Source organism: Juglans regia, chromosome 14 (genome assembly GCF_001411555.2).
Source record: "Juglans regia cultivar Chandler chromosome 14, Walnut 2.0, whole genome shotgun sequence".
NCBI lineage: Eukaryota > Viridiplantae > Streptophyta > Magnoliopsida > Fagales > Juglandaceae > Juglans > Juglans regia.
In genome coordinates, this window is record NC_049914.1 from 18,253,576 (window position 1) to 18,276,296 (window position 22,721).

At 38.2% G+C, this 22,721-nt stretch overlaps 1 protein-coding gene across 1 annotated transcript in view; it reads right to left on the minus strand.

Moving 5' to 3' along the window:
- Positions 1 to 22,721, minus strand: part of LOC109014006 (ubiquitin carboxyl-terminal hydrolase 8-like) — a 36,258-nt gene that overhangs the window by 8,780 nt on the left and 4,757 nt on the right. The window contains exons 3-5 of the mRNA XM_018996303.2: positions 9,948 to 10,089; positions 7,705 to 7,764; positions 7,540 to 7,635 (exon numbers count right to left, since the gene is read on the minus strand). Of these exons, the coding sequence (XP_018851848.1) occupies positions 7,540 to 7,635; positions 7,705 to 7,764; positions 9,948 to 10,089 (298 nt within the window). The remainder of the gene's footprint in view (positions 1 to 7,539; positions 7,636 to 7,704; positions 7,765 to 9,947; positions 10,090 to 22,721) is intronic.

Genomic DNA, 22,721 nt, shown 5'->3' on the forward strand with positions numbered 1-22,721 from the left:
GCATAACACAACTGGAAAAACGTTAGAGTCCATAAATCAAAAAACCATAAATCACTTAGAATAAAGACCAAGAAGTTAAAGCAGCAGTTGTAATGAAATAAACCTAGGAGGAACAATTGATTTAGTATTCTGGACTAATTTCCACTAGCCACTGAATGAACTTCCTTGTCGGGCAAGTGAGATAAATTGAGCCAGCCCTAATTGATGGTCCATCCATAAGACTTGCACAAATTTTGTATGCCATAGAAGTAACCGAAACAAGTTTTCCAGAAACTCTACCATAAAAAGTTCTGGACTTTTGCTCCATAGAAACTTGGAGAATTACTCACAGTACCAGACCAGACACCAATCCAATGAAGAGGACAGGCCACTTATTAAAAAGCCACACCAACATATGCACTGGGAGCAATATAACTGCACATGGCTAAAGACGCATGCAAACACATGTTAAGTAATAAGTTTATTAGAAAACGCAAAAGATCCAACCCTGTTACCCATATGTATACACAAACACACAAACATAAATTTAGATATCATTACTGAGGAGGAAACTTCAGTACCTAGCAAATATATATTGTATGTATGTGGAGGGGGTGGGGCTAGCTCAGGGGAAAAAGTTTGAACATGCTAGAGTTACCCTCCCAGTCTTGCTGATGCAACAATAATTAGCTTGTTCCCAGGAACAATACACCCATTCAAGTAAACCTACCATTAGCCAATTTAAGCAAGCAGTCATTCTAACAAATAAGGGTGTGCAACCGGACCCCTTTTTTCCCCGGTCCGGAACCTGGAAATCTGGGCTACACCCAGGCGGGTGAAATAAATCCGGATCCAGTTCTCTACCCGGTTATCCGGTTTTTCAAATATCTATCACAAAACGAAGCCGCTGAGAAGAGTCTGCTTTTTTTTTTTTTATTCTTCAGACTTCACGAATACGGAATCGGGAATACTCCATCTCCAGGCTTTAGTCTTCGTCTTCGACTCTTCACTCTTCACTCTCGAGTTCTCACAAATACAGAATCCTTCTCTCTCAAGTCTCTCAAGTCTCTCAAGTCTCTCGATCTCACAGTCATCATCTCACCGAAGGTCCGAAACACTTTGCCCTCTCTGTCTCTCAAGTTTCTCAATCATTCTGTTTCCGGTGAGAGGTCACTGCCCGTAAGTCTCTCAAATGTCGCTACTATCGGTATGATCCTCTCTCTCTCTCTCTCTACTCTGTCTTAGCCTTTGGATTTTGTTTGTAAAAGATGGGTGTTTAGGGATTTTTGTGTTTTAGGGTTTGGTTGTGATTTTTGGGTGTTTTAGGATTTTTTTCCCGTAAGTCTCTCAAAATATATATTCTCTACATGAGATAGTACCCCATTAGTCATTAAGCGATTGAATTTATAGATAAACACGCTCTCTAAAGACTTTTGTTTTGGCCAATAATACCTTTCAAAATTAATATTACCCTCAATTTTTGGACCCCATCCCCCACAAAAGAAGGAGAAAAAACACCCATCTATTTTGTATAACCAATTCTCTCCTTCCTGTTTATATAACCAATTCAACTATCCCCTCAAATTCAACTATAACCAATCAACTACTTATTCCTCTCAATTGTATATAGAAGATCATAAAACATAAGGTAAAAAAGTAAATGTGTTATCCTCCAAAACTAAAAAGAAATTCCTGCCATTAATTTCCAAACAAACTCAAATAACTAAAGCAAAAGAATCCAACATAAGGTGGAGTTTGGCCGCTACCTCCAAAGTTACACCACCAAGAGATAGGAGAAAATAAAACAAACAGCAGAATTTTTCAGAAATTGGGTCCCAATTTTGTCTATCTCCATGAATGATACTTGTGTTGAATTGATGCTCTTGTACTGCTTAAATATGTAGTTGATGGTTCTAGGAATGAGCATCTCTTGTATTCATATCCTAATATAGCAAAAGACACACATTTCAATCTTTCAAATGAGATTGGCCCGTCCTCACAAGTCTCAAACCATGAAAGGTCCTTATGGTTGACAGTTCTTCTGTTGGTCAAAGGGGTCCATCCTCTTTTCAACCAAAGCAAATGAAGTTGGTCTATTTTGGATGGAATTTGGACTGGATGACGTTTTGAGTGGGTCAAGTCCAACTTGCAGTTTTGTTTTCATTATTTTTTTTCATAAATATATTATATTACTCATCAGAAAAATTGTTGTTATGAAACTATAATTTTAGGTTCAGATTGTTCTCTGTTTCTTCTATCCTGTTTCTTTCTGTTTATTTGTTTTATTGTAAAGATAATGCATTGAACCACGAGCTATGTGACTAATGCAGAATATATTTATACATCAGTTTACATTTCACTGTCCCGATATCTTTCCATGAAAATGCTGAAGCATATACATTATTTTTTATGTTTAAAACAGATGGAAGGTAGTTTTAGTGGTAGTGTTGGAGGATCAGCACCTATTTCAATGGACATGGAGGAAAACACTAGTCCTTTAGTGCCTTCCTATATGAATACCCCAAACCCCACACCATCTCTCCCTCCAAAGTCAAAAAGAGCCAAGAAGGCTACCAACTAATCTCATGTATGAGATCATTTTACAAGGGTTGAACATGTTGATCTCATTGCACCTAAAGCTCAATGCAATTATTGCTTCAAGATTTATGGATGTCCTTATAAAAATGGTACTTCATCAATGTCACACCACCTAGGATATGCTTGTCCGAACTCTCCCATTAGAAAGAATAAAAATCTTGGGAAGGATAAATCATCATCACACACTGGAGTTAGGATGGATGATAAAGGATCTAGTCCTCGAATGTTAAGATAATATGATCGTGAAAAATTAAATGCGATAATTTCCAATTTGTTTATCCAGTGTGAATTGCCATTCAAGGTTATAGAGCTTGGAAATTTGTTTATCCAGTGTGAATTGCCATTCAAGGTTATAGAGCATACAGCATTTGTTAAAATTTTGGGTTATTTAGAGCCTAAACACACCTTGTCATCCCGAACCACCTTCCAAAAAGAGTGTATTGGTTTATAAGAGGAGAAACAAAGGTTGAAGGCTTTGTTGAGCAGTCAAAGAGTTTGTTTGACCACCGATATATGGAAATCGGTGCAAAACAAGAATTATAATTGTCTCACGTGCCATTATATTGATCAAAGTTGGGTATTACACAAGAAAATCATAATGTTTTTCAAGATTCCTAATCATAAGGCGAGACCATTGCTTGGATGTTGAGTATTGCTTGGCGGATTGGGAGATTAACTGTATTTGTACGATCACTGTGGATAATGCCTCCTTTAATGATGTCGCTATTGATCATGTGAGGAGAAACATAAGAAATAAGGAGTTCACAATTTTGGGAGGTGAGTTGATACATGTGCGATGTGCTGCATATATTTTAAACCTCATTGTATGTGATGGTTTAAAAATTATATATGATACTGTAAATAAGATTAGAGAAGCAATGAGATTTGTGAGGTCCTCACTGACAAGGCTTGATATGTTTAAAACATGTACAAATAAGCTGAATATTGTGTGTGGAAAAATAGTGTGTCTAGATGTTCCTACTAGATAGAACTCAACATATCTAATGCTTAGTGTTGCTGAAAAATACGAAAGAGCTTTTGTGCTAATGGGAGTGAAAGAGTCACAGTTTTTGGCGCCTCCGTTTGAAGATTGGCAAATGACTCAAATTTTTATTAAGTTTCTGAAAATTTTTTATGATGCCACTTTGAAAGTCTCCGGCTCATAGTATGTAACCTCTAATATGTTATTTTAACAAATTTGTACAATTGAGAACACTTTGAACAACATAGGTCAAAGTGAGGATGGTATGTTGATGAGGATGGCGTCTACTATGAAACTTAAGTTTGATAAATATTGGGGGAACACGGATAAGATGAACATAATTGTTTATGTAGCTTTTATCCTTGACCCTCGATATAAGATTGCATCATTGTCATATTGGTTAAAAAGGTGCAAAGGGGATGAATGCAAAGATAGAATTAAGGCCAACGTAAGATTGCTCATGAATCGTTTGATTAAGAAATGCCACAAGTTTCATGGGCTAGGTAGTGGAAGATCAAATATGGCCCATAGAAGTTCCTCAAGTATTATTGGTAATGACCTGAACTGTGATGATTTTGATATAGCTCTAGAGCAATATCTTGAGAAGCAAAACAATTCGAAACTTTGCTCAGACATGGAGAGGTATTTGTCGGATGTGATTGAACCAAAAGTACCTGAGTTTGATATTTTGGATTGGTGGAAGAACTCATTTAGATATCCCATCATTGCGGAGATCGCACGTGATATATTGGTCATCCCTATTTCCATTGTCGCATCCGAGTCCACATTCAGCACCGATGGATGTGTAATAGACCTATACCAAAGCTCATTAGCGCCGGAGACTGTCCAAGCACTAATCTACACACAAAATTGTTGACTTGTGAACCACTTAATTCTTGGGAGGTGGAGGAGCATGTAGAAGGCGTTGACATCGAAGGTAAACACTTTTATTTGTTAATTTTGATTTTTTCTTACTAATTTATCCATTTAACTTAACCTCTACATTTTTTTTCTGCTTAAGGTAACCATTTCCTTCAACTTCAGCAACTTAAGCATATGGACTCCCACCCCTATGAATTGAAAAATCTCCTTATGCAGTAAGTTATTGGATCCATATTGAAACCATGCCATATTTAATTTAACCAGATCATGAGTTTCTTAGTTCTTTGTATTAATATTTGTGTGTTTTGGTTCGTTGCAGCTATTGCTAACACGCTTGGTAAATATGTGCTTAAAAATGTTCATCAGGTATGTTATCATGACAAAAGTTTGGCTATAGTGACTGCTATTTTTGCTTTGCCCCTGTTCATAATATTATAAGTTGTGGCCTCCACAGTCTGAGTTGGGTACTAGAATCCACACAAGCAAACAGTTTTGCCGATATGGAAGAACAATACAAATGAAAAGAGAACGACAAAATAATAGAAAATAATTAAGACCTTGCTTATTGTAATCCTTCTAGAGTCAACCTGATCTGCAATTTGCTCATAATGATATATATATTGTGGAAGGAGAAATTAATGTACTAAACAAAAGTCATATTACTGTAGATTTCTTTGATATCTCCATTTTCAAACTTCTATTCCATGCTTACTTCTTCTGATTCTGATTTTAGTTGCCAGGTCAAGAGAAAAACGATAAAAGAAACTGAACAGTGGATGATATAAATGCTGTTTCTTCTTGTAAGCAGTGGATGATATCTATTCTTTTGCATTGTTGCAGGGAGCAGCAACGCAATGCTATGTTGTGATGACTCCAAGGATTATGACCCATATGGAGTTTATAGTGTTTTGTGCAGCTGCATTATTATTTTGTTCTTTGTAAATTTAATTAGTTGTGATGTATTATTATTTATTTTATTCTTTGTAAATTTAGATTTTGCATTGTGATGTAACAAAAATATTATCTATTTTGCATTTTTATTTATTTTGTTCTTTAATTTATTTTTTTATAGATTAATTTTAAAAAGTGTTTAAATTATTTTTTTTAAAAAATCTGGACAATTTAAGCATGATATCAGAATATTATTTTAGAAAAAAAACTGCTATAAATTTTTTTTAAAAGTTTTAACGTCTTTTTAAAAAAAAAAAATTAAAACCCGGATTAAAATCTGATTATAACCCAGATATCCGGTTACAATCCGGATATCCAGATTGAATCCAGTTATCCGCCCTAATTTATCCGGGTGGATAACCGCCCAGTTTTTAGAATACGGATCCGGATCCGGTTATGGCCGGATATCCGGATCCGGATCCAGATCTAGTTAGGTTACACACCCCTACTAACAAACATCCTATATACATGCATGGAAAGCGAAAAGAATCTTCTAACATCTAAATGATGACAATCTCCCTGCCATTCAATAATCATTCATTTAATCATAAAGTATTGCAAATAATCTAATGCCAAATGATCAATATTGTGTGCAGAACCCTACCAACAATATCTGATCTCAGAATCCTACTCTCCACATCAAATTTGGTTATCACCCTTTCTAAGAAAGTTCTTAAACCAGAAAATTGGGTTTTGGGCGTGGTGGAAGGGCAGGGGGAAGATGATAGTGTACCCTTTCAACTTCTTGTAGCCAAAGACCCAAAACAATAATGATAAACATTTTTCTGTTTCTTTGGAAAATATGATAAAATAATGTTATAAATAAATAAGTGTGTGAGAAAATTATAGTTGCCCTCCAAAACTACCACCTCTTTTGCAACATGATTTCTGAACTATCAATTTCAGCACATTGCAATTCAATTTCAAAATCCAGTAGCAATGTCCACTCTCCATCAGCCTTGGGTGTTAAGATTGAAAGAAACATAGTCACATGCAGTTCATGCATTTTTTTAGTTTTGAAATGACGAAATTGCCCCCATTTCAGGCCTTAAAAGACAATAATGCAAGTGGGAGCAATCTAGTCATTTCAAACCATAAAAAACACCTGCATGGAAAGTAACCAAGTTCTTGTCAGACCTAACAGCCAACGCTGCTAGGTGTCGAGAAGGTGCTGGAGTGGAAGGGCAAGGTGTTTGGAGTGCTGTGTTGTATGCAGAAGACGAGGGAAGCAGCAGTTAGCCGATGGTGTTCAATTGTTATTAAGGGCAGGAGGAAACGGTGTCGTGTTGTAATTGAGGAAAGAATTAAGTGGAACGCTGCTGTTTAGCTTAATGGTCTGTCATGTAAACAAATAGGATGTTGTCGTGTTATAAGAGTTGGGTTTTGGAATGTTGTAATACGAAGTCGTATAATCAAGAAGTATTTTTTTTTATAAGTAAAACTTGAAAAGCTGAGAAAAAGAGACGTCGTATAATGAAGAAGTATAAATACAGTGAGTGGAGGGAAATTCCAAAACTCAGATCATTCAACACATTTACCTTCTTCCTCTCGATTCTTTCTACTCTCTCTCTACTCTCTTACCCTTCTGGAGATTGACTATCTTGAATCAGTCAAGCTTGGGTCCATTACAAACGCTAATAGAGAGTTCACATTACAAGACATCCAACATGTGAAAGAAATAACAAAACAGATTTAGTCTTGTATAATCTCATATGATCAATTAGTTATGCAAGATACCACCTCAACCTAGCTGTTTAAAATGGGTAACGATTGATCTTAAGCCTTGTAAACAACAAACTTCAAAACAAGGATTTGTTGAGAGAATGCACCTAAAACATATGGTAACTAGTGGGCACAAATTGGGAAATGCCCATCAAAGGATCCAAATAAAAATTCTTGGGTTTTAATACTAAACACCAAGAATCAAATTTCATCACATAAACATGCATAAATCACCAAAGTTCTACTGCAGGATATAGTAGTGCAGACAAAAGTTTGCTTGCAAAAACTCCAAATTCTCAAATCCAGAGAATGAGGGAAAATATTCACTTCCAAATACACACAGTGAGAAAATAGTGTCAGAGATGTACACTGTTTTGAGAGCATTACAAGCTAAACAGATGTCATCAAACAGAACTACCACTTACATCATGATCTGACTGTCGTTGACAATCGCTTAGAAACTTATTTTTTTCATTTGTGAAAAACGGTATTGTCTGCCCACAAAGGTCCCAGATGCGTAACTGTACAGAAACAGAAGTTAGAAACCATTTACCTCTTCTTAATGCTGACCAAATAAAATACTTGATTACCAGCTCAGACTCTCCACCGAAGATTTTACAGGCTCTTCTGAAGAGCTCGCCCGCATTCTCCTAAGACAAAAGAACAACAAATAACATAAGACAATGTAGAATGTCCTCAGATGGTAAAATTATTCAGAAAATGGCAGCATCATAATGAGAATGCATACATAGTCTGTGGTACCAAAAAATATTAAATTAGAAAAAACTAAAAAGTTTCATCACCCAAGGCCGGTCCCACTTATATCACTTTTCAGGCTGCATAAAGCATGAGCTCCACTTTTTGACAGTGTATAAGAAATACATAAAACCTCCCCAAGGCCAGACACCTTTTACCATTTGAGCCAAGCTCAAGGATCACATATAGATACACCACTCCAAACATGACATCAATAATTTGTGATGCACTCAGCATGTAATTTTGTTAGTAAAAATTCCACAAAGTATCTTCCACCTCCTATCAATAAGGGACAGATTATAAGTGATGTCAAATTGTCAGGTTTTATGATTATAAATGTGTCTTCATTTGTGATAAATATCAATTTACCATATCCTTTTCTAACTGAAAGCCAAACAAGGATATTAAAAACTAATCATTTGGTGCTGTGTAACAAGCAAACCCAAACCATTAAAAAAGTTAGTCATTCAACAGTACATCTGAGATTATTAAATATATACATGTATGCATTGGATGGAAGTTACAAGCAGATCGGGTATTTTATACAGATGGAAGTAGCTAAAATCCAACCAACCCACCTCCAGCAATCAAGTGAAACTTAATCATAGTGGGTTGATGCAGGCCCTTAAAGGTGGAATTTTGCCAAGTTTAATTTAAAAAATCATTAGTCAAATGTTGGTGATTTTGGGGAAGACAATCTATGAATATGAGTCTATGATGTTTTAGTCAAAGGCAAGTCTAGGAAAATTCCCTGCTCAAATTGAAGTTTTTCAAAACACATGGTAAAAAAATCAATAGATTGGGTTGATGACAGTGGTAGGACACAAACAAATACTAGTGTTTCCGTTGAAGTCAAACACAAAAAGGTCAACCACTACCTTTAACACAAATTTTCCCCCTATTAAAATGTGAAGAAAAGGGAGCGTGCATATTAGTTGGGTTATGCCTTGTCATGTGGTGGAACTTTTGCCATGTTGGAAAGGGAGGTTTACGCGTCTACAAAGCGAAGCATTGTGGAAGATGATCCCAGTTTGTTTGTTTTGGGTATACGGAGAGAAATTGGAACCTGAAGCTATGGGAATAAGGAAAATTCAGGGGCGGACCTCAAGTATTTCTTCTTTAAAGCCCTTTATCATTGGATGTGTTCCCATTTTGGTTTTTCTTTTTCAAGTTTTCAGGGCTTCTTTACTTTTTTCATGTTTTCTTAAGTGGTGTTTCTCATGTAAACGCCTGGTATGCTCAAGTAACAACTTGTGATCGGTAAACAAGTTTAACTTATCAAAATAATAAATAATTATTAGTAACAGTTTCGTAAAGCCGGTAATTTGCTTTCATTACAACACATTACCATAATCTGTTCACTGGTTCCCTTGGTTAGACTTTGCTCTAGTTAACTAATTTAACAGCATTGTAAAAATGACTTCCAACATGAGTAGAGAGAGGTATAAAATGAAGTATGAAAGTTCTTCTGAAAATGAAGAAAAAACTTGAAAGAGAGTTCCACAGATGTCGTTAAAGCGCACCATCAATAAGAATATTCTAAAGCATTGCACTACGTGAAATGCAAAGGTCAGATTTCTGGTCAGTAAAAAATCTGTAATATATATTTTTTTTTTATAAGTGAGAGAGTTTTATTAATATGAAAATAGACCTAGCCCAAGTACACAGGTAGAGGTAAAAAAATTGTAATACTATAAATAATACATGAACCTTGCAAGATTATAAAAATAATATGTATCATTTGTACTTTAAGCATAATAAATCCATTGACTTGAAAGCTTAAACCTTATTGCAAACTCATAGCTTCATCCTTTCCATGAAATCCAATATTAACATATATTTTTTTTATAAATTCCAATGTCAACATAAGAAGATGATAAAACTGCATTTAGTTAATATTTTGTATGTATGTATGATTATGAATGTATGTATGTACTTAAAATAACCAGTAAGCAAGATCAAAAGTCCATGAGACAATATATAGAATAGACTGCTTGGTCAAATCAATATAATCAATAGGTATTGCCATTCCATACCTCAGAGAATAAAATCGAGTTGGTTAATTAAATTAACTAACCTTTTTGCATATTCTTATTCCAAATGAATTTGTTTCCTGCAGAACTGAAAGCCGTAGTTTGAGAGGATACACATCCGCAATATCCTCTTCTGCAGCTGAAAAGCTCCCAGCATTTTTCATTGCTGCTTTAGAATCACTATGCCTACAGAGAACAACAAAACGCCATTGAGATTCTAAGCGGCTTTAGTCACTAGCGACAAACAAAACACTCCATGAGTAGCAACTGAAGGCATATACATAATCTTAATAGTTAGATAAATTTAAAATAAAACCATCTATATTCATTTGAGCAATTCAACAAAACCTGGTGCTCAACAGACAATCTGCTTAATCAATCAACTATTTTTTTTTTATTTGTAATAGAACTTCATTATAAAGTACAAAAGGTGCAACCCAAGAAACAATATAGGAGATACACCTATCTAGATAGAGAAAAAGATACATTAATCAATCATATTAATAATGTTCCATTAAAACAAATTTTCATTTGATTGATTTAAAATTCGAGTTGCTTGGCAAACAAAAAAAAGATTTAAAAGTACTGTTAAAGCAATCAAGTGAAAATCTTAAATCATAAAAAATGCATTGCAAGCTGAGACTTTTCAAAACAAGGCAGGATACCATATCCTTTGCTGCTCAAATCACATGTTACTCAAATGTCTATAGTTGCACATTGAGTAAAAAATTGGAAGCAGTCAGGTGAGGAATCTCCCTTTTTTGTGACCACATGAGCATTCCAAAGACATTTCTATTCTGAAGCAGATAGTAGAACAACATTGTGATAACCAAGCCCATAAAGTCTTAGAGCCCAACCCATCAAGAAAAGAAAAAAAGCAAGTGAACTCACTTTTCACTTTGTAAACCTGCCCCTGAGCCCCCCCCCCCGGGCCTCAAATATTCTTTCTCAGGCTCTCTATCATTTTTTTTCTTGCATGCTCCTTCTCTCTTGATCTGCTATGGTTAATTTTTGCTACTCTTCAATTATTTAGTAAATAAAATGTTTGTTTTCAGTGTCACTAAAGGAATTGCCAGAACTTTTTTAGTGAATTCACAACCATGGAAAGAATGTCGTATGAGATTTTTAAAATTTGGAAAAAAAATCCAGAATTACAAATTTTACCTGGCTAGAAAGCATAGAATTATGATAGATTTAGGATGAACAAAATTTAATTTGTTTTTATGAAATCAGTATGGATTCCAAAATTTGTGAGTCAAGCAGATAACAAAATTAGTTTGAGGTCATTTGGAGTTAAAATTAATTAGTTATGATCTGTACAAGTACCGAAAGACGGTCAGATTGTGCTTTTTGCAAAAATATTGCAGGACCCGAAGTTTGATTTGCACTTATTATTTTTTGAACCAAATGGCATCCAAATCCTATTATTTTTAAATATATATTACAAAGGTGTCAAAAGTACATTGATGTGGACTTTTTTGAAATCTACTAAAGTGTAAAGGATCTAAATATTGAAAGAACGACTTTGAATAGTCAACATAATACTGTTCCCGGTTCTTATTCTCAAGGATAATGCATGCTACTATAAGAAATCTTTAAGAGAGAAATATAGGACTGAATGATGATAAATTAAAGGAATTGGGACCTTAAGTTCCTGCGTAAGATAGTTCATACGTGACTTTATAAATGATTTTACCATGTTTTAATGAGGTAATGTCATGCTTACGTTAGAGAAGTTTAAAGATCACTCAAGAAGCGATTCAGTTACTAACTGACCACACACTTCCTTAAAATAAAACACCCAAAAGCCTATTGAAAGCCATTTTTATTGATGTTATGTCATTTGGGTTGTTTCTCTCCTAGTAGTGCACTTACGAAATTCTGTATACATGATTTACTGAAGCAATGATGTTTAAGATGTTTGCCTTTTCTTTCAATGTACTTATGAAATCCCATGCTTTTACTGTAATTAAAGTAAATCATGAATATTTGATTACTTATTAAGTTCGGTGTTTGAGAAACTTATCTCTTATGCATGCAATGAAAGATGAAGTACATGAAATTCAAGAACATAATAAGCTCATGAAAGATGGTATTTAAAGAAGGTTTTGCATGTACTTAAAATAAGGAAATGAATCCCTATGCATGGTTTAGTATGTTTTGGCCGTAATGAAATGTAGCAAGCAAAAGCTCTGTGATAGCTCTATAAAATAGTCGTTAACTGTTTAATAAAGGATGGAAGATTCATGCTTATAGGTGTTGAGTTTTTTTTTTTTAGGTGAGATTTGTATGGCCATGGGGTTCCCAGAACACGTAGTGATAAAATCAAAAGTTTTTACATTGTCAAATGATGGAAGATTCATGCTTATAACTGAAAGGAGCTAGAAGGTGGTGAAAGAGATGAGGCTGGGGTTGTCCATGGTGCAATGGTTTGCCAAAACTATGGAGGATTATCTAAAGGGAGAAAAGAAGGATTTTTACACCACGACAAGGGACGGCAATAGGAGCTACATTGCCCAAAGATGTTCAAATGCCCACGGTTGCTACATGGCGTTAGTGGAGTACATGGGTGGCAGCCGACGTAGCTTTATTTTCATACCAGAAGATACGGAGGGTAGGGGATGGAGGAGGATGGCAAAGGCACTGTGGGAGTTCGCAAATGAAGGTAGAAACTCGAGTCATAACAGAGGAGAGGCATCTCTGAGGCCGTTGGTGGAGGCGAGCAAACCACAACACCAATTGTACAGGGAGGCTCTAGTACCGACGAGGTGCCGGTACACCCCCATGAGTGGAACAGGGGTTGAGAAAATGGTGTAGAGGCAGCTCAGAGAGGAGACACCAATAGACAAAACAACGGCCAAGGGACCGACAAGGCCCCACATATCGCTGGTACAACAAGTGGTCAATGGGAGGGCGGCAGTGGCAAGCTCGCTATCGGTCTGGCAGAGGATGGCGTGCACAATACATTGTTGGATGTGCAAGCACAACTAATGACAATGCAGGAGAAGGTGAACTCCTTAATAGGGTACATTGAAGCAAGTGGTCCCAGCACCCTTACTAATCAAAATGGTGCATTGAGGAGGCAAGGGTCTTGCACGGGCCGAGGCTTGGCGGCAAGGCCTCTACATAGACCTAGGTCTAGGCCTGAACCCACAGAACTTGGGCAGCTAAGAGTGGGGCAGTTCCAAATGGGTTGCTCCCCTAGGCCTCAGCCTGTGACGCAGAATAGAGATGAGGCAAAGCTCGAAACCTAGCCTGTGTGGGTAGTCTGAAAGGGTGGAGATGCTAGGCCTTCCACCGGTGGGAGCTTGTCAACCTTGCCAGAAAAGGTTCAGACTGACTCACGACTAGCAAAGGAACCCTTGACGGTAGCCCAAATGGTGACGTTGACAACAAGGGAGTTGACAGAAACGGAACCAGAAAATGTTTTACCCGTATTCTCATCACCAAGTATGGGATCTCTAGCACATCACAAATAGACACGCCAACGAGTAGCAGGGACGAGGTCTCTCTTAATTCCCAAGTGGTATCCTCTCCAGCGAAGGCTGTACAGCAAGTGGACCTAGCTCGAGTGCTGCTTACAAAGGCTGGAAGTGCCTCTGAGCAGGATGATAATTCCTACGCAGGGCTGCTCTGAGTGGGATTGTAGGTCTCTTTTTACTAAGGAGGAGATGGGGGCGCAGATGGATTCGCAGTGGGCAACTAGGGACGAGATCGACAAGGTTGGGGAACCCATACCTCTAAACAGTCTGTTACCAGGTTAGCATGGTATTTTTGATTGGGTCTTGCATAAGGTGAAGGAAATCCAACACAATGTGTGGGGATTGCATGCGAGGGTTTCAAGGAACAATTCATGGCCTTGCTTACTGCCATTGAAGTGGGTCATGTTCAGCCCAAGAAATCGGACTCCAAAATACAAAGGGAACTTAAGAGAGTAACATGGTCTATCAACTATGAGGGTAGCTCAAGATAGTATCTTGGAATGTCTAGGGGCTTAATGGGACTAATAAGCACCTTCAGATAAAACATTTGCTACATGAGTGGAAGGCGGACATTGTGTGCCTACAAGAAACCAAGTTGGAAGTGATTCCAAGAAGTGTAGTTTGAGGTTTATGAGCTTTCCATGTGTGGATTGGACCTATCTTGCATCTATTGGGGCTTCAGGAGGAGTATTAGCTATGTGGGATAGAAGAACGGTGGAGAAAATGGAGGAGCACCTCGGGGAATATACAGTGACATGCTCCTTTAAGAGTGTAGAAGACAACTTTATGTGGGCCTTCGCTAGTATCTATTGGCCGAACTTAGACAGCAAGAGAAGACTTCTATGTGACAAGTTAGCTGGAGTACATAGCTGGTGGGACCTACCATTGAGCACGGAGGCCCGATTAAAGAGCATATTGCTGGTTTTTTTGAATATTTGCTTACTAAACAGGTCGGGCGGAGGCCAAAGCTTGATGGACTAGCATTCGAGTCCATCGAGCAGCAGCATGTCTCTTGGTTGGAGAGGCCCTTTGAGGAGACAGAGGTTCACGGTATGGTGAGGAGGATGGTCAAAGACAAAGCTCCAAGTCCAGACAGTTTTTCTATAAGATTCTTTTAGTCATGTTGGGATGTGGTGGTGAAGGAGGATCTAATGAAGGTGTTCCGGGAATTTCTGCAGTTGGAAAATTTGAGAAAAGCCTAAATGCCACTTTTATTGCGCTTATTCCCAAGAAGATTGGAGCATTGGAGGTAAAGGATTATCGACCCATTAGTTTTGTGAATAAGGTGTACAAGATCATCTCCAAGGTGCTTGCAAACCATTTAGGAGAGGTACTAGGGCAGATCATTATGAAACCCCGGCCAAAACACATTTGTAAGGGGTAGAAAAATTTTGGACTCAATTCTCATTGACAATGAATGCATTGATAGTAGATTGAAATCTGGCAATCCAAGTATCATAGGCAAGTTGGATATGGAGAAGGTCTATGATTACATTAATTGGGATTTCCTACTTTACTTGCTGGAGAGGTGTGGATTTGGAGGGAGATGGTGCTCGTGGATCCGGTGGTGCATATCCACAACGAAGTTCTCAATTTTGGTGAATGGTAGTCCATTTGGATTTTTAACAGCTCTCGAGGTTTAAGACAAGGGGATCCTTTATCAACACTCATTTCCATCAGTCATGGATGCGCTTAGTAGAATGACTTCTACGTTGGTTAATAGTGGCTTTGTAATTGGTTTTCCGGTTGGTGACATTAATAGGGGTACCCTTAACATTTTCCATTTGTTGTTTGCAGATGATACTCTAATTTTTTGTGAGGCAAAACAAAACCAGATCCGGGCATTGAGGGCTCTTGTACTCTGTTTTGAAGCTATATCTGGCTTGAACGTGAACATAGCCAAGTCAGAATTAGTTTCAGTTGGTAACGCTAGCAACATCCAGCGGTTGGCTAGCTCTCTTGAATATAAAGTTTCCTCTCTTCGTATGAGTTACCTCAAACTTCCTTTGGGGGGTGCTTCAAGGGCTACATATATCTGGAATACAATAATTGAGAAGATTGAACATAGATTGGCAGGTTGGAAGAGACTGTACTTGTCAAAAGGCCAAATGGTCACTTTAATCAAAAGCACTTTGTCAAATCTACCAAATTATTTCTTATCTTTATTCCCAATTCTAGCGAGTGTGGCAACCCATATTGAGAAACTTCATCGTGATTTCCTTTGGAGTGGCTTAGGGGATGAATTCAAATTCCATCTAGTTAAATGGGACAAGATATGCTCCTCAATCTCATCTAGTGGGTTGGGCATTAGAAACCAAGTCTTCAATCGAGCCCTTCTTGGGAAATGGTTGTGGTAATACAATATAGAACCGAAAGCTCTATGGAAGTTGGTGATTGATTGCAAGTATGGAGGCTTGTGGGGGAGGTGGAACACTAGGAAGTTACATGGGGCGTGCGGAGTGGGAGTTTTGAAGCATATTAGAAGAGGGTGAGGGGTTTTGCTCGTCACACTATACTGGTACGACTTATGGTGTGGAGATAACGCACTCAAGGATTCTTTCCCTTCAATATTCAAGATTGCACGTGAGAAGGAAGCTTCAGTGGCTGATCTCATGGGGATAGCTGGTGACCTAGTCCAATGGAATGAAAGCTTTACCAAGGCGGCCCAAGATTGGAAAATTGACAGCTTTGAGAATTTCTTTAGACTCTTGTACTCCATGAAACCGAACCCTCAAGGATTTGATATGTTGTGGTGGGTACCTACAAGAAAAAGCATATTCTCGGTTCACTCTTTCTATAAGTCACTAACACAATCACAAAACAATCACTTTCCATGGAAAAGGATTTGGAGAAACAAGACGCCCCCCAAAGTGACGTTCTTTGCTTGGACAGCTTCCCTGGATAAGATTTTGACGATAGATAATTTATGGAAAAGCAGGGTGATTATAGTGGACTGGTGTTGTATGTGCACAAAAAGTGGGGAGCCTGTGGATCCTGCCACTGTGGTTGAGCTTCTAGCCAGTTGGACAAATCTAGACGGTATTCCACAAATCACAACTATGTGGAAGATAGTTCATATATGTATTTTGTGGTACGTATGGTAGGCGTGTAATGACCGAACGTTTGAAAACAAGGAGTGCTCATTGGAAGAGCTTAGATTACTTTTCGTTAGAACCTTATTTTTATGGGTCAAAGATGTTGATTTCAACGGCCTTGATTTTCATGATTTTTTTGTTTCCATTTCTTCTTCCTAGATAGGTGTCACCTCTTGTATATCATCTTGTGTACTTGAGCTATGTCTAATCTTATTAATACAATTGTTTACTTATCAAAAAAAATGAAATGTAGCAAGGTACCATAACTAAATAGATGGAATGCAATCATAACGGGTGGTCCATCACCAGACTAGTTCCCCTAAATGCACCTTAAGTTAAACAAGTGGAATTAGATGCCATAAGGTAGGCCGTAATGAAATGTGGCAAGGTACATAACTAAGTGGATAGACTGCAACCACAATGTGTGGTCCGTCACCAAAACAATTCCCCTAAATGCACCTAAAGTTAAACAAGTGGAATAACATTCTGTAAGACAAAAAGACAAGGTTTCTTGTGGCTTCTTATCTTCAAAAGTTACTTCTTCATGAAAAGTAATTTCAAATTTATTTGTTGCATGCTAAAAGGCTTTAAAAGTATTGCATTTATATATTCACTTTTACTATTTAGTACTTGGTGCATTACTTATAGTGTCTTCACTCACTTTATTTATTCATTTCCCTTTCAAACAAAGTTAATGAGATTAGAGAGGTTTGAGATAAGACCTACCAGTCCATGGTGGGATGAGTACTGCTCATACTAGCACAAGTTGATGTTTAGTCTAGCACTGATGTCATTTGGTTACAATAATCACGAGACCTTGTTTAATTATTACTAAATTAATAGATGTAAAATGACTACATATTTATTGTGATTTTCTTACTTTACTTAAGAAGGTTAAATTTCCAACATAGTCAATTTCCAACATAGTCAATCATTCTCCAGTTGGGTATTTTTAAATCTTTCATCCGCATGCCCCCTAGAAATATATTAATTCACAGTATTGACCCTCTTGGGTTTGTGACAAACATGGCAGCAATCAGATCATGACAGGAATAAGATTATATTAATGAGGCAGTACTCCTAGGATTTGCCCTATTTGGGCTGCCAATTGCTAGAGAAGGACTGAGGATTGGAAACTTTTTTTTTTATCAATAAAAGATAGATATTATATATATGAATGAAAAAGGTATAACCCTTGTACACAGGAAGTATACATGAGTGCTCCTAAATACATTCTAAGAACGATAAATTAAAGACAAGAAATCATGAATATTGTTCCCATGCAAAACAATAGTGGAAAACCAACACATTAATGTGTGGAGAAAAAAATTCTTCAACTCGGTCATTGTCCGTTCCGTATCTTCAAAGCACCTCGCATTCCTTTCCGTCCAAATACACCACATAATGCACAACGGAATCATCTTCCACACTGCTGCCACTTGTTGACTGCCTTGCAACTTTGTCCAACAACCCAACAAATCCACAACCCTCAAAGGCATAACCCAAGCAACATCAACCCTTTGAAAAATCTCATCCCACAACACTCTTGTTACCTCACAATGTAATAAGAGATGGTCCACGGATTCTCCATTCTTTTTACACATATAGCACCAATCCACCAATACACAACCTCTCTTCCTCAAGTTGTCCGTAGTCAATATCTTTCCAAGAGCAGCATTCCAAACAAAAAAAACTACTTTAGAAGGCACACGAGCTCTCCAAATATTCTTCCAAGGGAACGGGGTATTGTCAAGGTGTGTAGTCAAGATGCTATAATACGCCTTGACTGTACATATCTTGTGATTATTAGACCTCCACTTCAAACTATCTCGTTGTGACATAGGAATCTCCATGGAATATAATAAATTGAAAAAAACTGAGACACTAGGTAATTCTCAATCATGGAAATCCCTATTAAATAGAATATTCCACTGGTGTGTACCATGAGAAAATAACCTCACATCCGCCACTGAGGCCTCCCTATTAGCTGCAATACGGTATAGAGCCGGGAAAACCCTTTCCAGTGCCTGTTCTCCACACCACACATCTCGCCAAAATCTGATTTGATTGCCCTCACCAACAACAAAACGAATTTTATTTGCAAAGCATGGCCACCCCTTCCTTATATACTTCCATAATCCCACACCATACCCCCCTCTCACTTCATTAGAGCACCACCCACCCAGCCCAATACCATATCTTGCATCAATAACATCCTTCCACAATGATCCCCCCTCCAAATGATATCTCCAAAGCCATTTTCCTAATAAAGCTTTATTAAAGGTTCTCAAGTTACACACACCCAACCCCCCATTCACAACTGAGCCACATACAGTCTTCCAACTCACCAAATGAAATTTTTTCTCCTCCCCCATGCCCCCCCATAAGAATGCCCTAAAGAGTTTCTCCATTCTGTTCACTACCCCTACAGGCATAGGAAACAGAGATAAAAAATAAGTGGGGAGGTTAGTGAGAGTACTCTTGATAAGAGTGAGGCGTCCCCCTTTTGACAAATACACTCGTTTCCAGCCAACCAACCTATTCTCTATCTTCTCCACTACCCCATCCCATATAGCTCTATTCTTGAAAGTTGCTCCCAACGGAAGGCCCAAGTATTTCATTGGGAGAGAAGAAACCTTACAATCTAGAAGACTTGTTAAAGTATAGATATTAGAGACCACACCCACAGGAACCATCTCAGACTTGCCTAGATTCACTTTTAGCCATGACACTGCTTCAAAGCAGAGTAACAGTGCTCGTAGAATTTGGATTTGGCTTCTATTCGCTTCACAAAAAACCAACGTATCATTTGCAAAAAGAATGTGTGAAATGATAGTAGGACCACTAGCACCGTTGCCCACCTGAAAGCCCGATAAGAACCCTTCCCCAACAACAGCCTGCAACATCCTACTTAAAGCCTCCATAACTATAACAAAAAGAAGAGGAGATAGAGGATCTCCCTGCCTCAGACCCCGCGAACTGTCAAAGAATCCAGCCGGTGTGCCATTAACCAGAACTGAGAATCGGGTGGTTGAAATACAATGACGCATCCATGAAATCCACCTATCTCCAAAACCACATCTCTCAAGTGAATATAATAGAAACTCCCAGTTCACGTGATCATATGCCTTCTCCATATCAAGCTTGAACAGCACACCTGATCCTCCCTCCCGTAATCTATAGTCCAAACACTCATTTGCAATGAGTACTGAGTCAAGAATTTGTCTCCCACGAATAAAGGCATTCTGTGACTTGGAGATAATTTTTTCCAACACCGGACTAAGCCTATTAGCAAGAACCTTCGAGATAATCTTATAAACACTACTAACCAAGCTTATAGGCCGAAAGTCTTCAATAGTCACTGCCCCGTGTTTCTTAGGGATGAGGGCAATAAAAGTCACATTTAGGGATTTTTCAAACTTTTGAAGAGAATAAAATTCATTAAAGACCTGCATAACATCACCTTTCACAATGTCCCAACAAGTTTGAAAAAAACCTATTGAAAAACCATCCGGCCCTGGCGCTTTATCTTTAGCTATTCCAGATAAGACCTTGTAAATCTCTTCTTCAACAAAAGGTCTCTCCAAAATACTCACACTCTGCAAGTCAATTGCCTCAAAATTCAAGGCGTCAAGCTTCGGCCTCTAAGGAAACGATTCTGTGAGGAGAGTCTCATAGTAATGTACTATATGGTTTTCTAACTCGGGAGAAGAAGAAAACACCTCAGAACCTGATTGGAGTGACTCGATAACATTATTACGCCGATGTGAATTAGCCACTTTGTGAAAGAACTTCGTATACCTTTTTTTTTTTTTTGATAAGTAAAATAAGTATATATTCATCCAAACAAGTGTCAATTACAAACAAATGTTCTAATGCTCCCATCCTAATTAGGTGGGAGCATTAGAAACTAAAAACTCATGAAGTTCCATGCCATTAAAGACCACAGCATTAGCCCAAGTACATAGGGTCCTAAAAAATAACATTTTTAGCTCCGCTATTGATCTCTCTTTGTCTTCAAAAATCCTCTCATTGTGCTCTTGTCATAAGCACCACAAAATACAGTTTGAAATCATCTTCCAAACCGCTTTAATCTGTCTCACACCTCCAATTGAGGTCCAACAGGCCAAAGCATCCATCACAGTTTCTGGCATAACCCACGCTAGATCTACTCTATTAAACACCGCATCCCAAATAGTCCTGGCTACTTCGCAATGTAAAAGTAAATAATCCACCGATTCACCCCCTTTTTTACACATACAACACCAGTCTGCTATAATTATGTTTCTTTTTCTTAGATTATCCGTAGTAAGAATCTTCCCCAAAGCCGCTGTCCAAACAAAGAAAGAAGCTTTGAGAGGAGCCTTATTGCGCCAAAGCTTTCTCCATGGAAATTGTCTGTCAGGAACTTGTGTAAGTACCTTGTAAAATGAGCTAACAGTGAAGACCCCTTTCCTTGTTGGACTCCACCACAAATCATCTGTATGCTGGGTATTTGGGCGACAAGAGTATAAAAGACTAAAAAAATCTACTTCCATTACCTCCACCACCATGGCATCTTTAGCATTTGCAATCACGAAAAGTGTAGGAAACCTGTCTTGTAGAGCACTATCGGAACACCAAACATCCTTCCAAAATCTGATCTTTGAACCTGTACCCAATTGCAATCTTGTATGTTGATGGAAAACCACCCATCCTCTTCTAATGTGTTTCCATAGTCCTTTACCAGCAGCCCCTCGAACATCTCTAGTACACCAACCCCCCTCAAGACTACCGTATTTGTTCTCAATCACAATCTTCCATAAGGCATCCGGTTCCTTGATATACCACCACAACCATTTGCCAAGTAGTGCCCGATTGAACATCCTCAAATTTCTAATACCCAACCCACCATTGCAGATAGGACGGCACACAATTTCCCACTTGACTAAATGGAATTTGAACTCTTCACCTAGACCCCCCTACAGAAAGTCTCTTTGTATCTTCTCAAGGCGTCCCGCTACACTAGCCGGTATAGGGAATAAGGATAAGAAGTAAGTGGGTAGATTAGAAAGCGTACTTTTAATAAGCGTAATCCGGCCCCCTTTTGACAAATACATTTTCTTCCAACCTGCTAATCTTCTCTCTACTTTTTCAATCACAGTATCCCAAATAGAAATCGCCCTCGAGGCTGAACCCAATGGTAATCCCAAATAGTTCATAGGGAGAGACCCTATCTTACAACCCAGTGTACCAGCCAACACTCTCAAATTTTGAACTTCTCCAATAGGCACCAACTCAGATTTATCATAATTCACTTTTAAACCAGACATTGCTTCAAAACAAAGCAACAATGCCCTCACAGCCCTCAATTGATCTAACTCGGCATCACACATAATAAGCGTATCATCTGCAAACAGTAAATGTGAGATGGTAGTGGTACCCCTACTAGGCGATCCAATCTGAAAACCACACATATAACCATTAGTCACTAAGGCTGAAATCATCCTGCTTAGTGCCTCCATAACAATAACAAAAAGTAATGGAGACAATGGATCCCCTTGTCTCAAGCCACGAGAGCTCGGGAAGAAACCCTCTGGACTGTCGTTGATTAACACAGAGAATCTTGACGTGAAGATACACCATCTGATCCATGACCTCAATTTTTCTCCAAATCCACACCTACCCAGTAGATATAGAAGAAAATCCCAATTAACATGATCATATGCCTTCTCCATATCTAGCTTGCACATAAGCCTTGGGCTACCCGCCTTCACACAACTGTCCAGACATTCATTAGCGATTAGAGCCGCATCAAGTATTTGTCTACCCTTCACAAAGGCATTTTGGGGCTTAGTAACGATCTGTCCCAATACCCCACTCAGACGGTTAGCGAGTACTTTAGCAATGATCTTGTACGTACCACTCACTAGACTAGTAGGCCGAAAATCGGAAATCTCAAAAGCCCCTACACTTCGTATACCTATCACCTTCTTTCAACCAAAGGGATCTGGATTTTTGACGCCATGAAGTTTCCTCTGACAACAAAACCCTCTCCAAATTTGTCATAACCATGTCTTTCCTCAATAACATCTCCTCTGAGTTATCTCCCAATAACTCTTTATCCACCAACTCTTGCTTCCTCCAACAGTGTAGCCTTCTGATTGTCAGTGTGACCAAAAACCTCCAAGTTCCACTTCTTCAAATCTTGTTTCAATGCCTTCAACTTACTTGCAAGAATGTAATTCGGAGTACCAAGGAA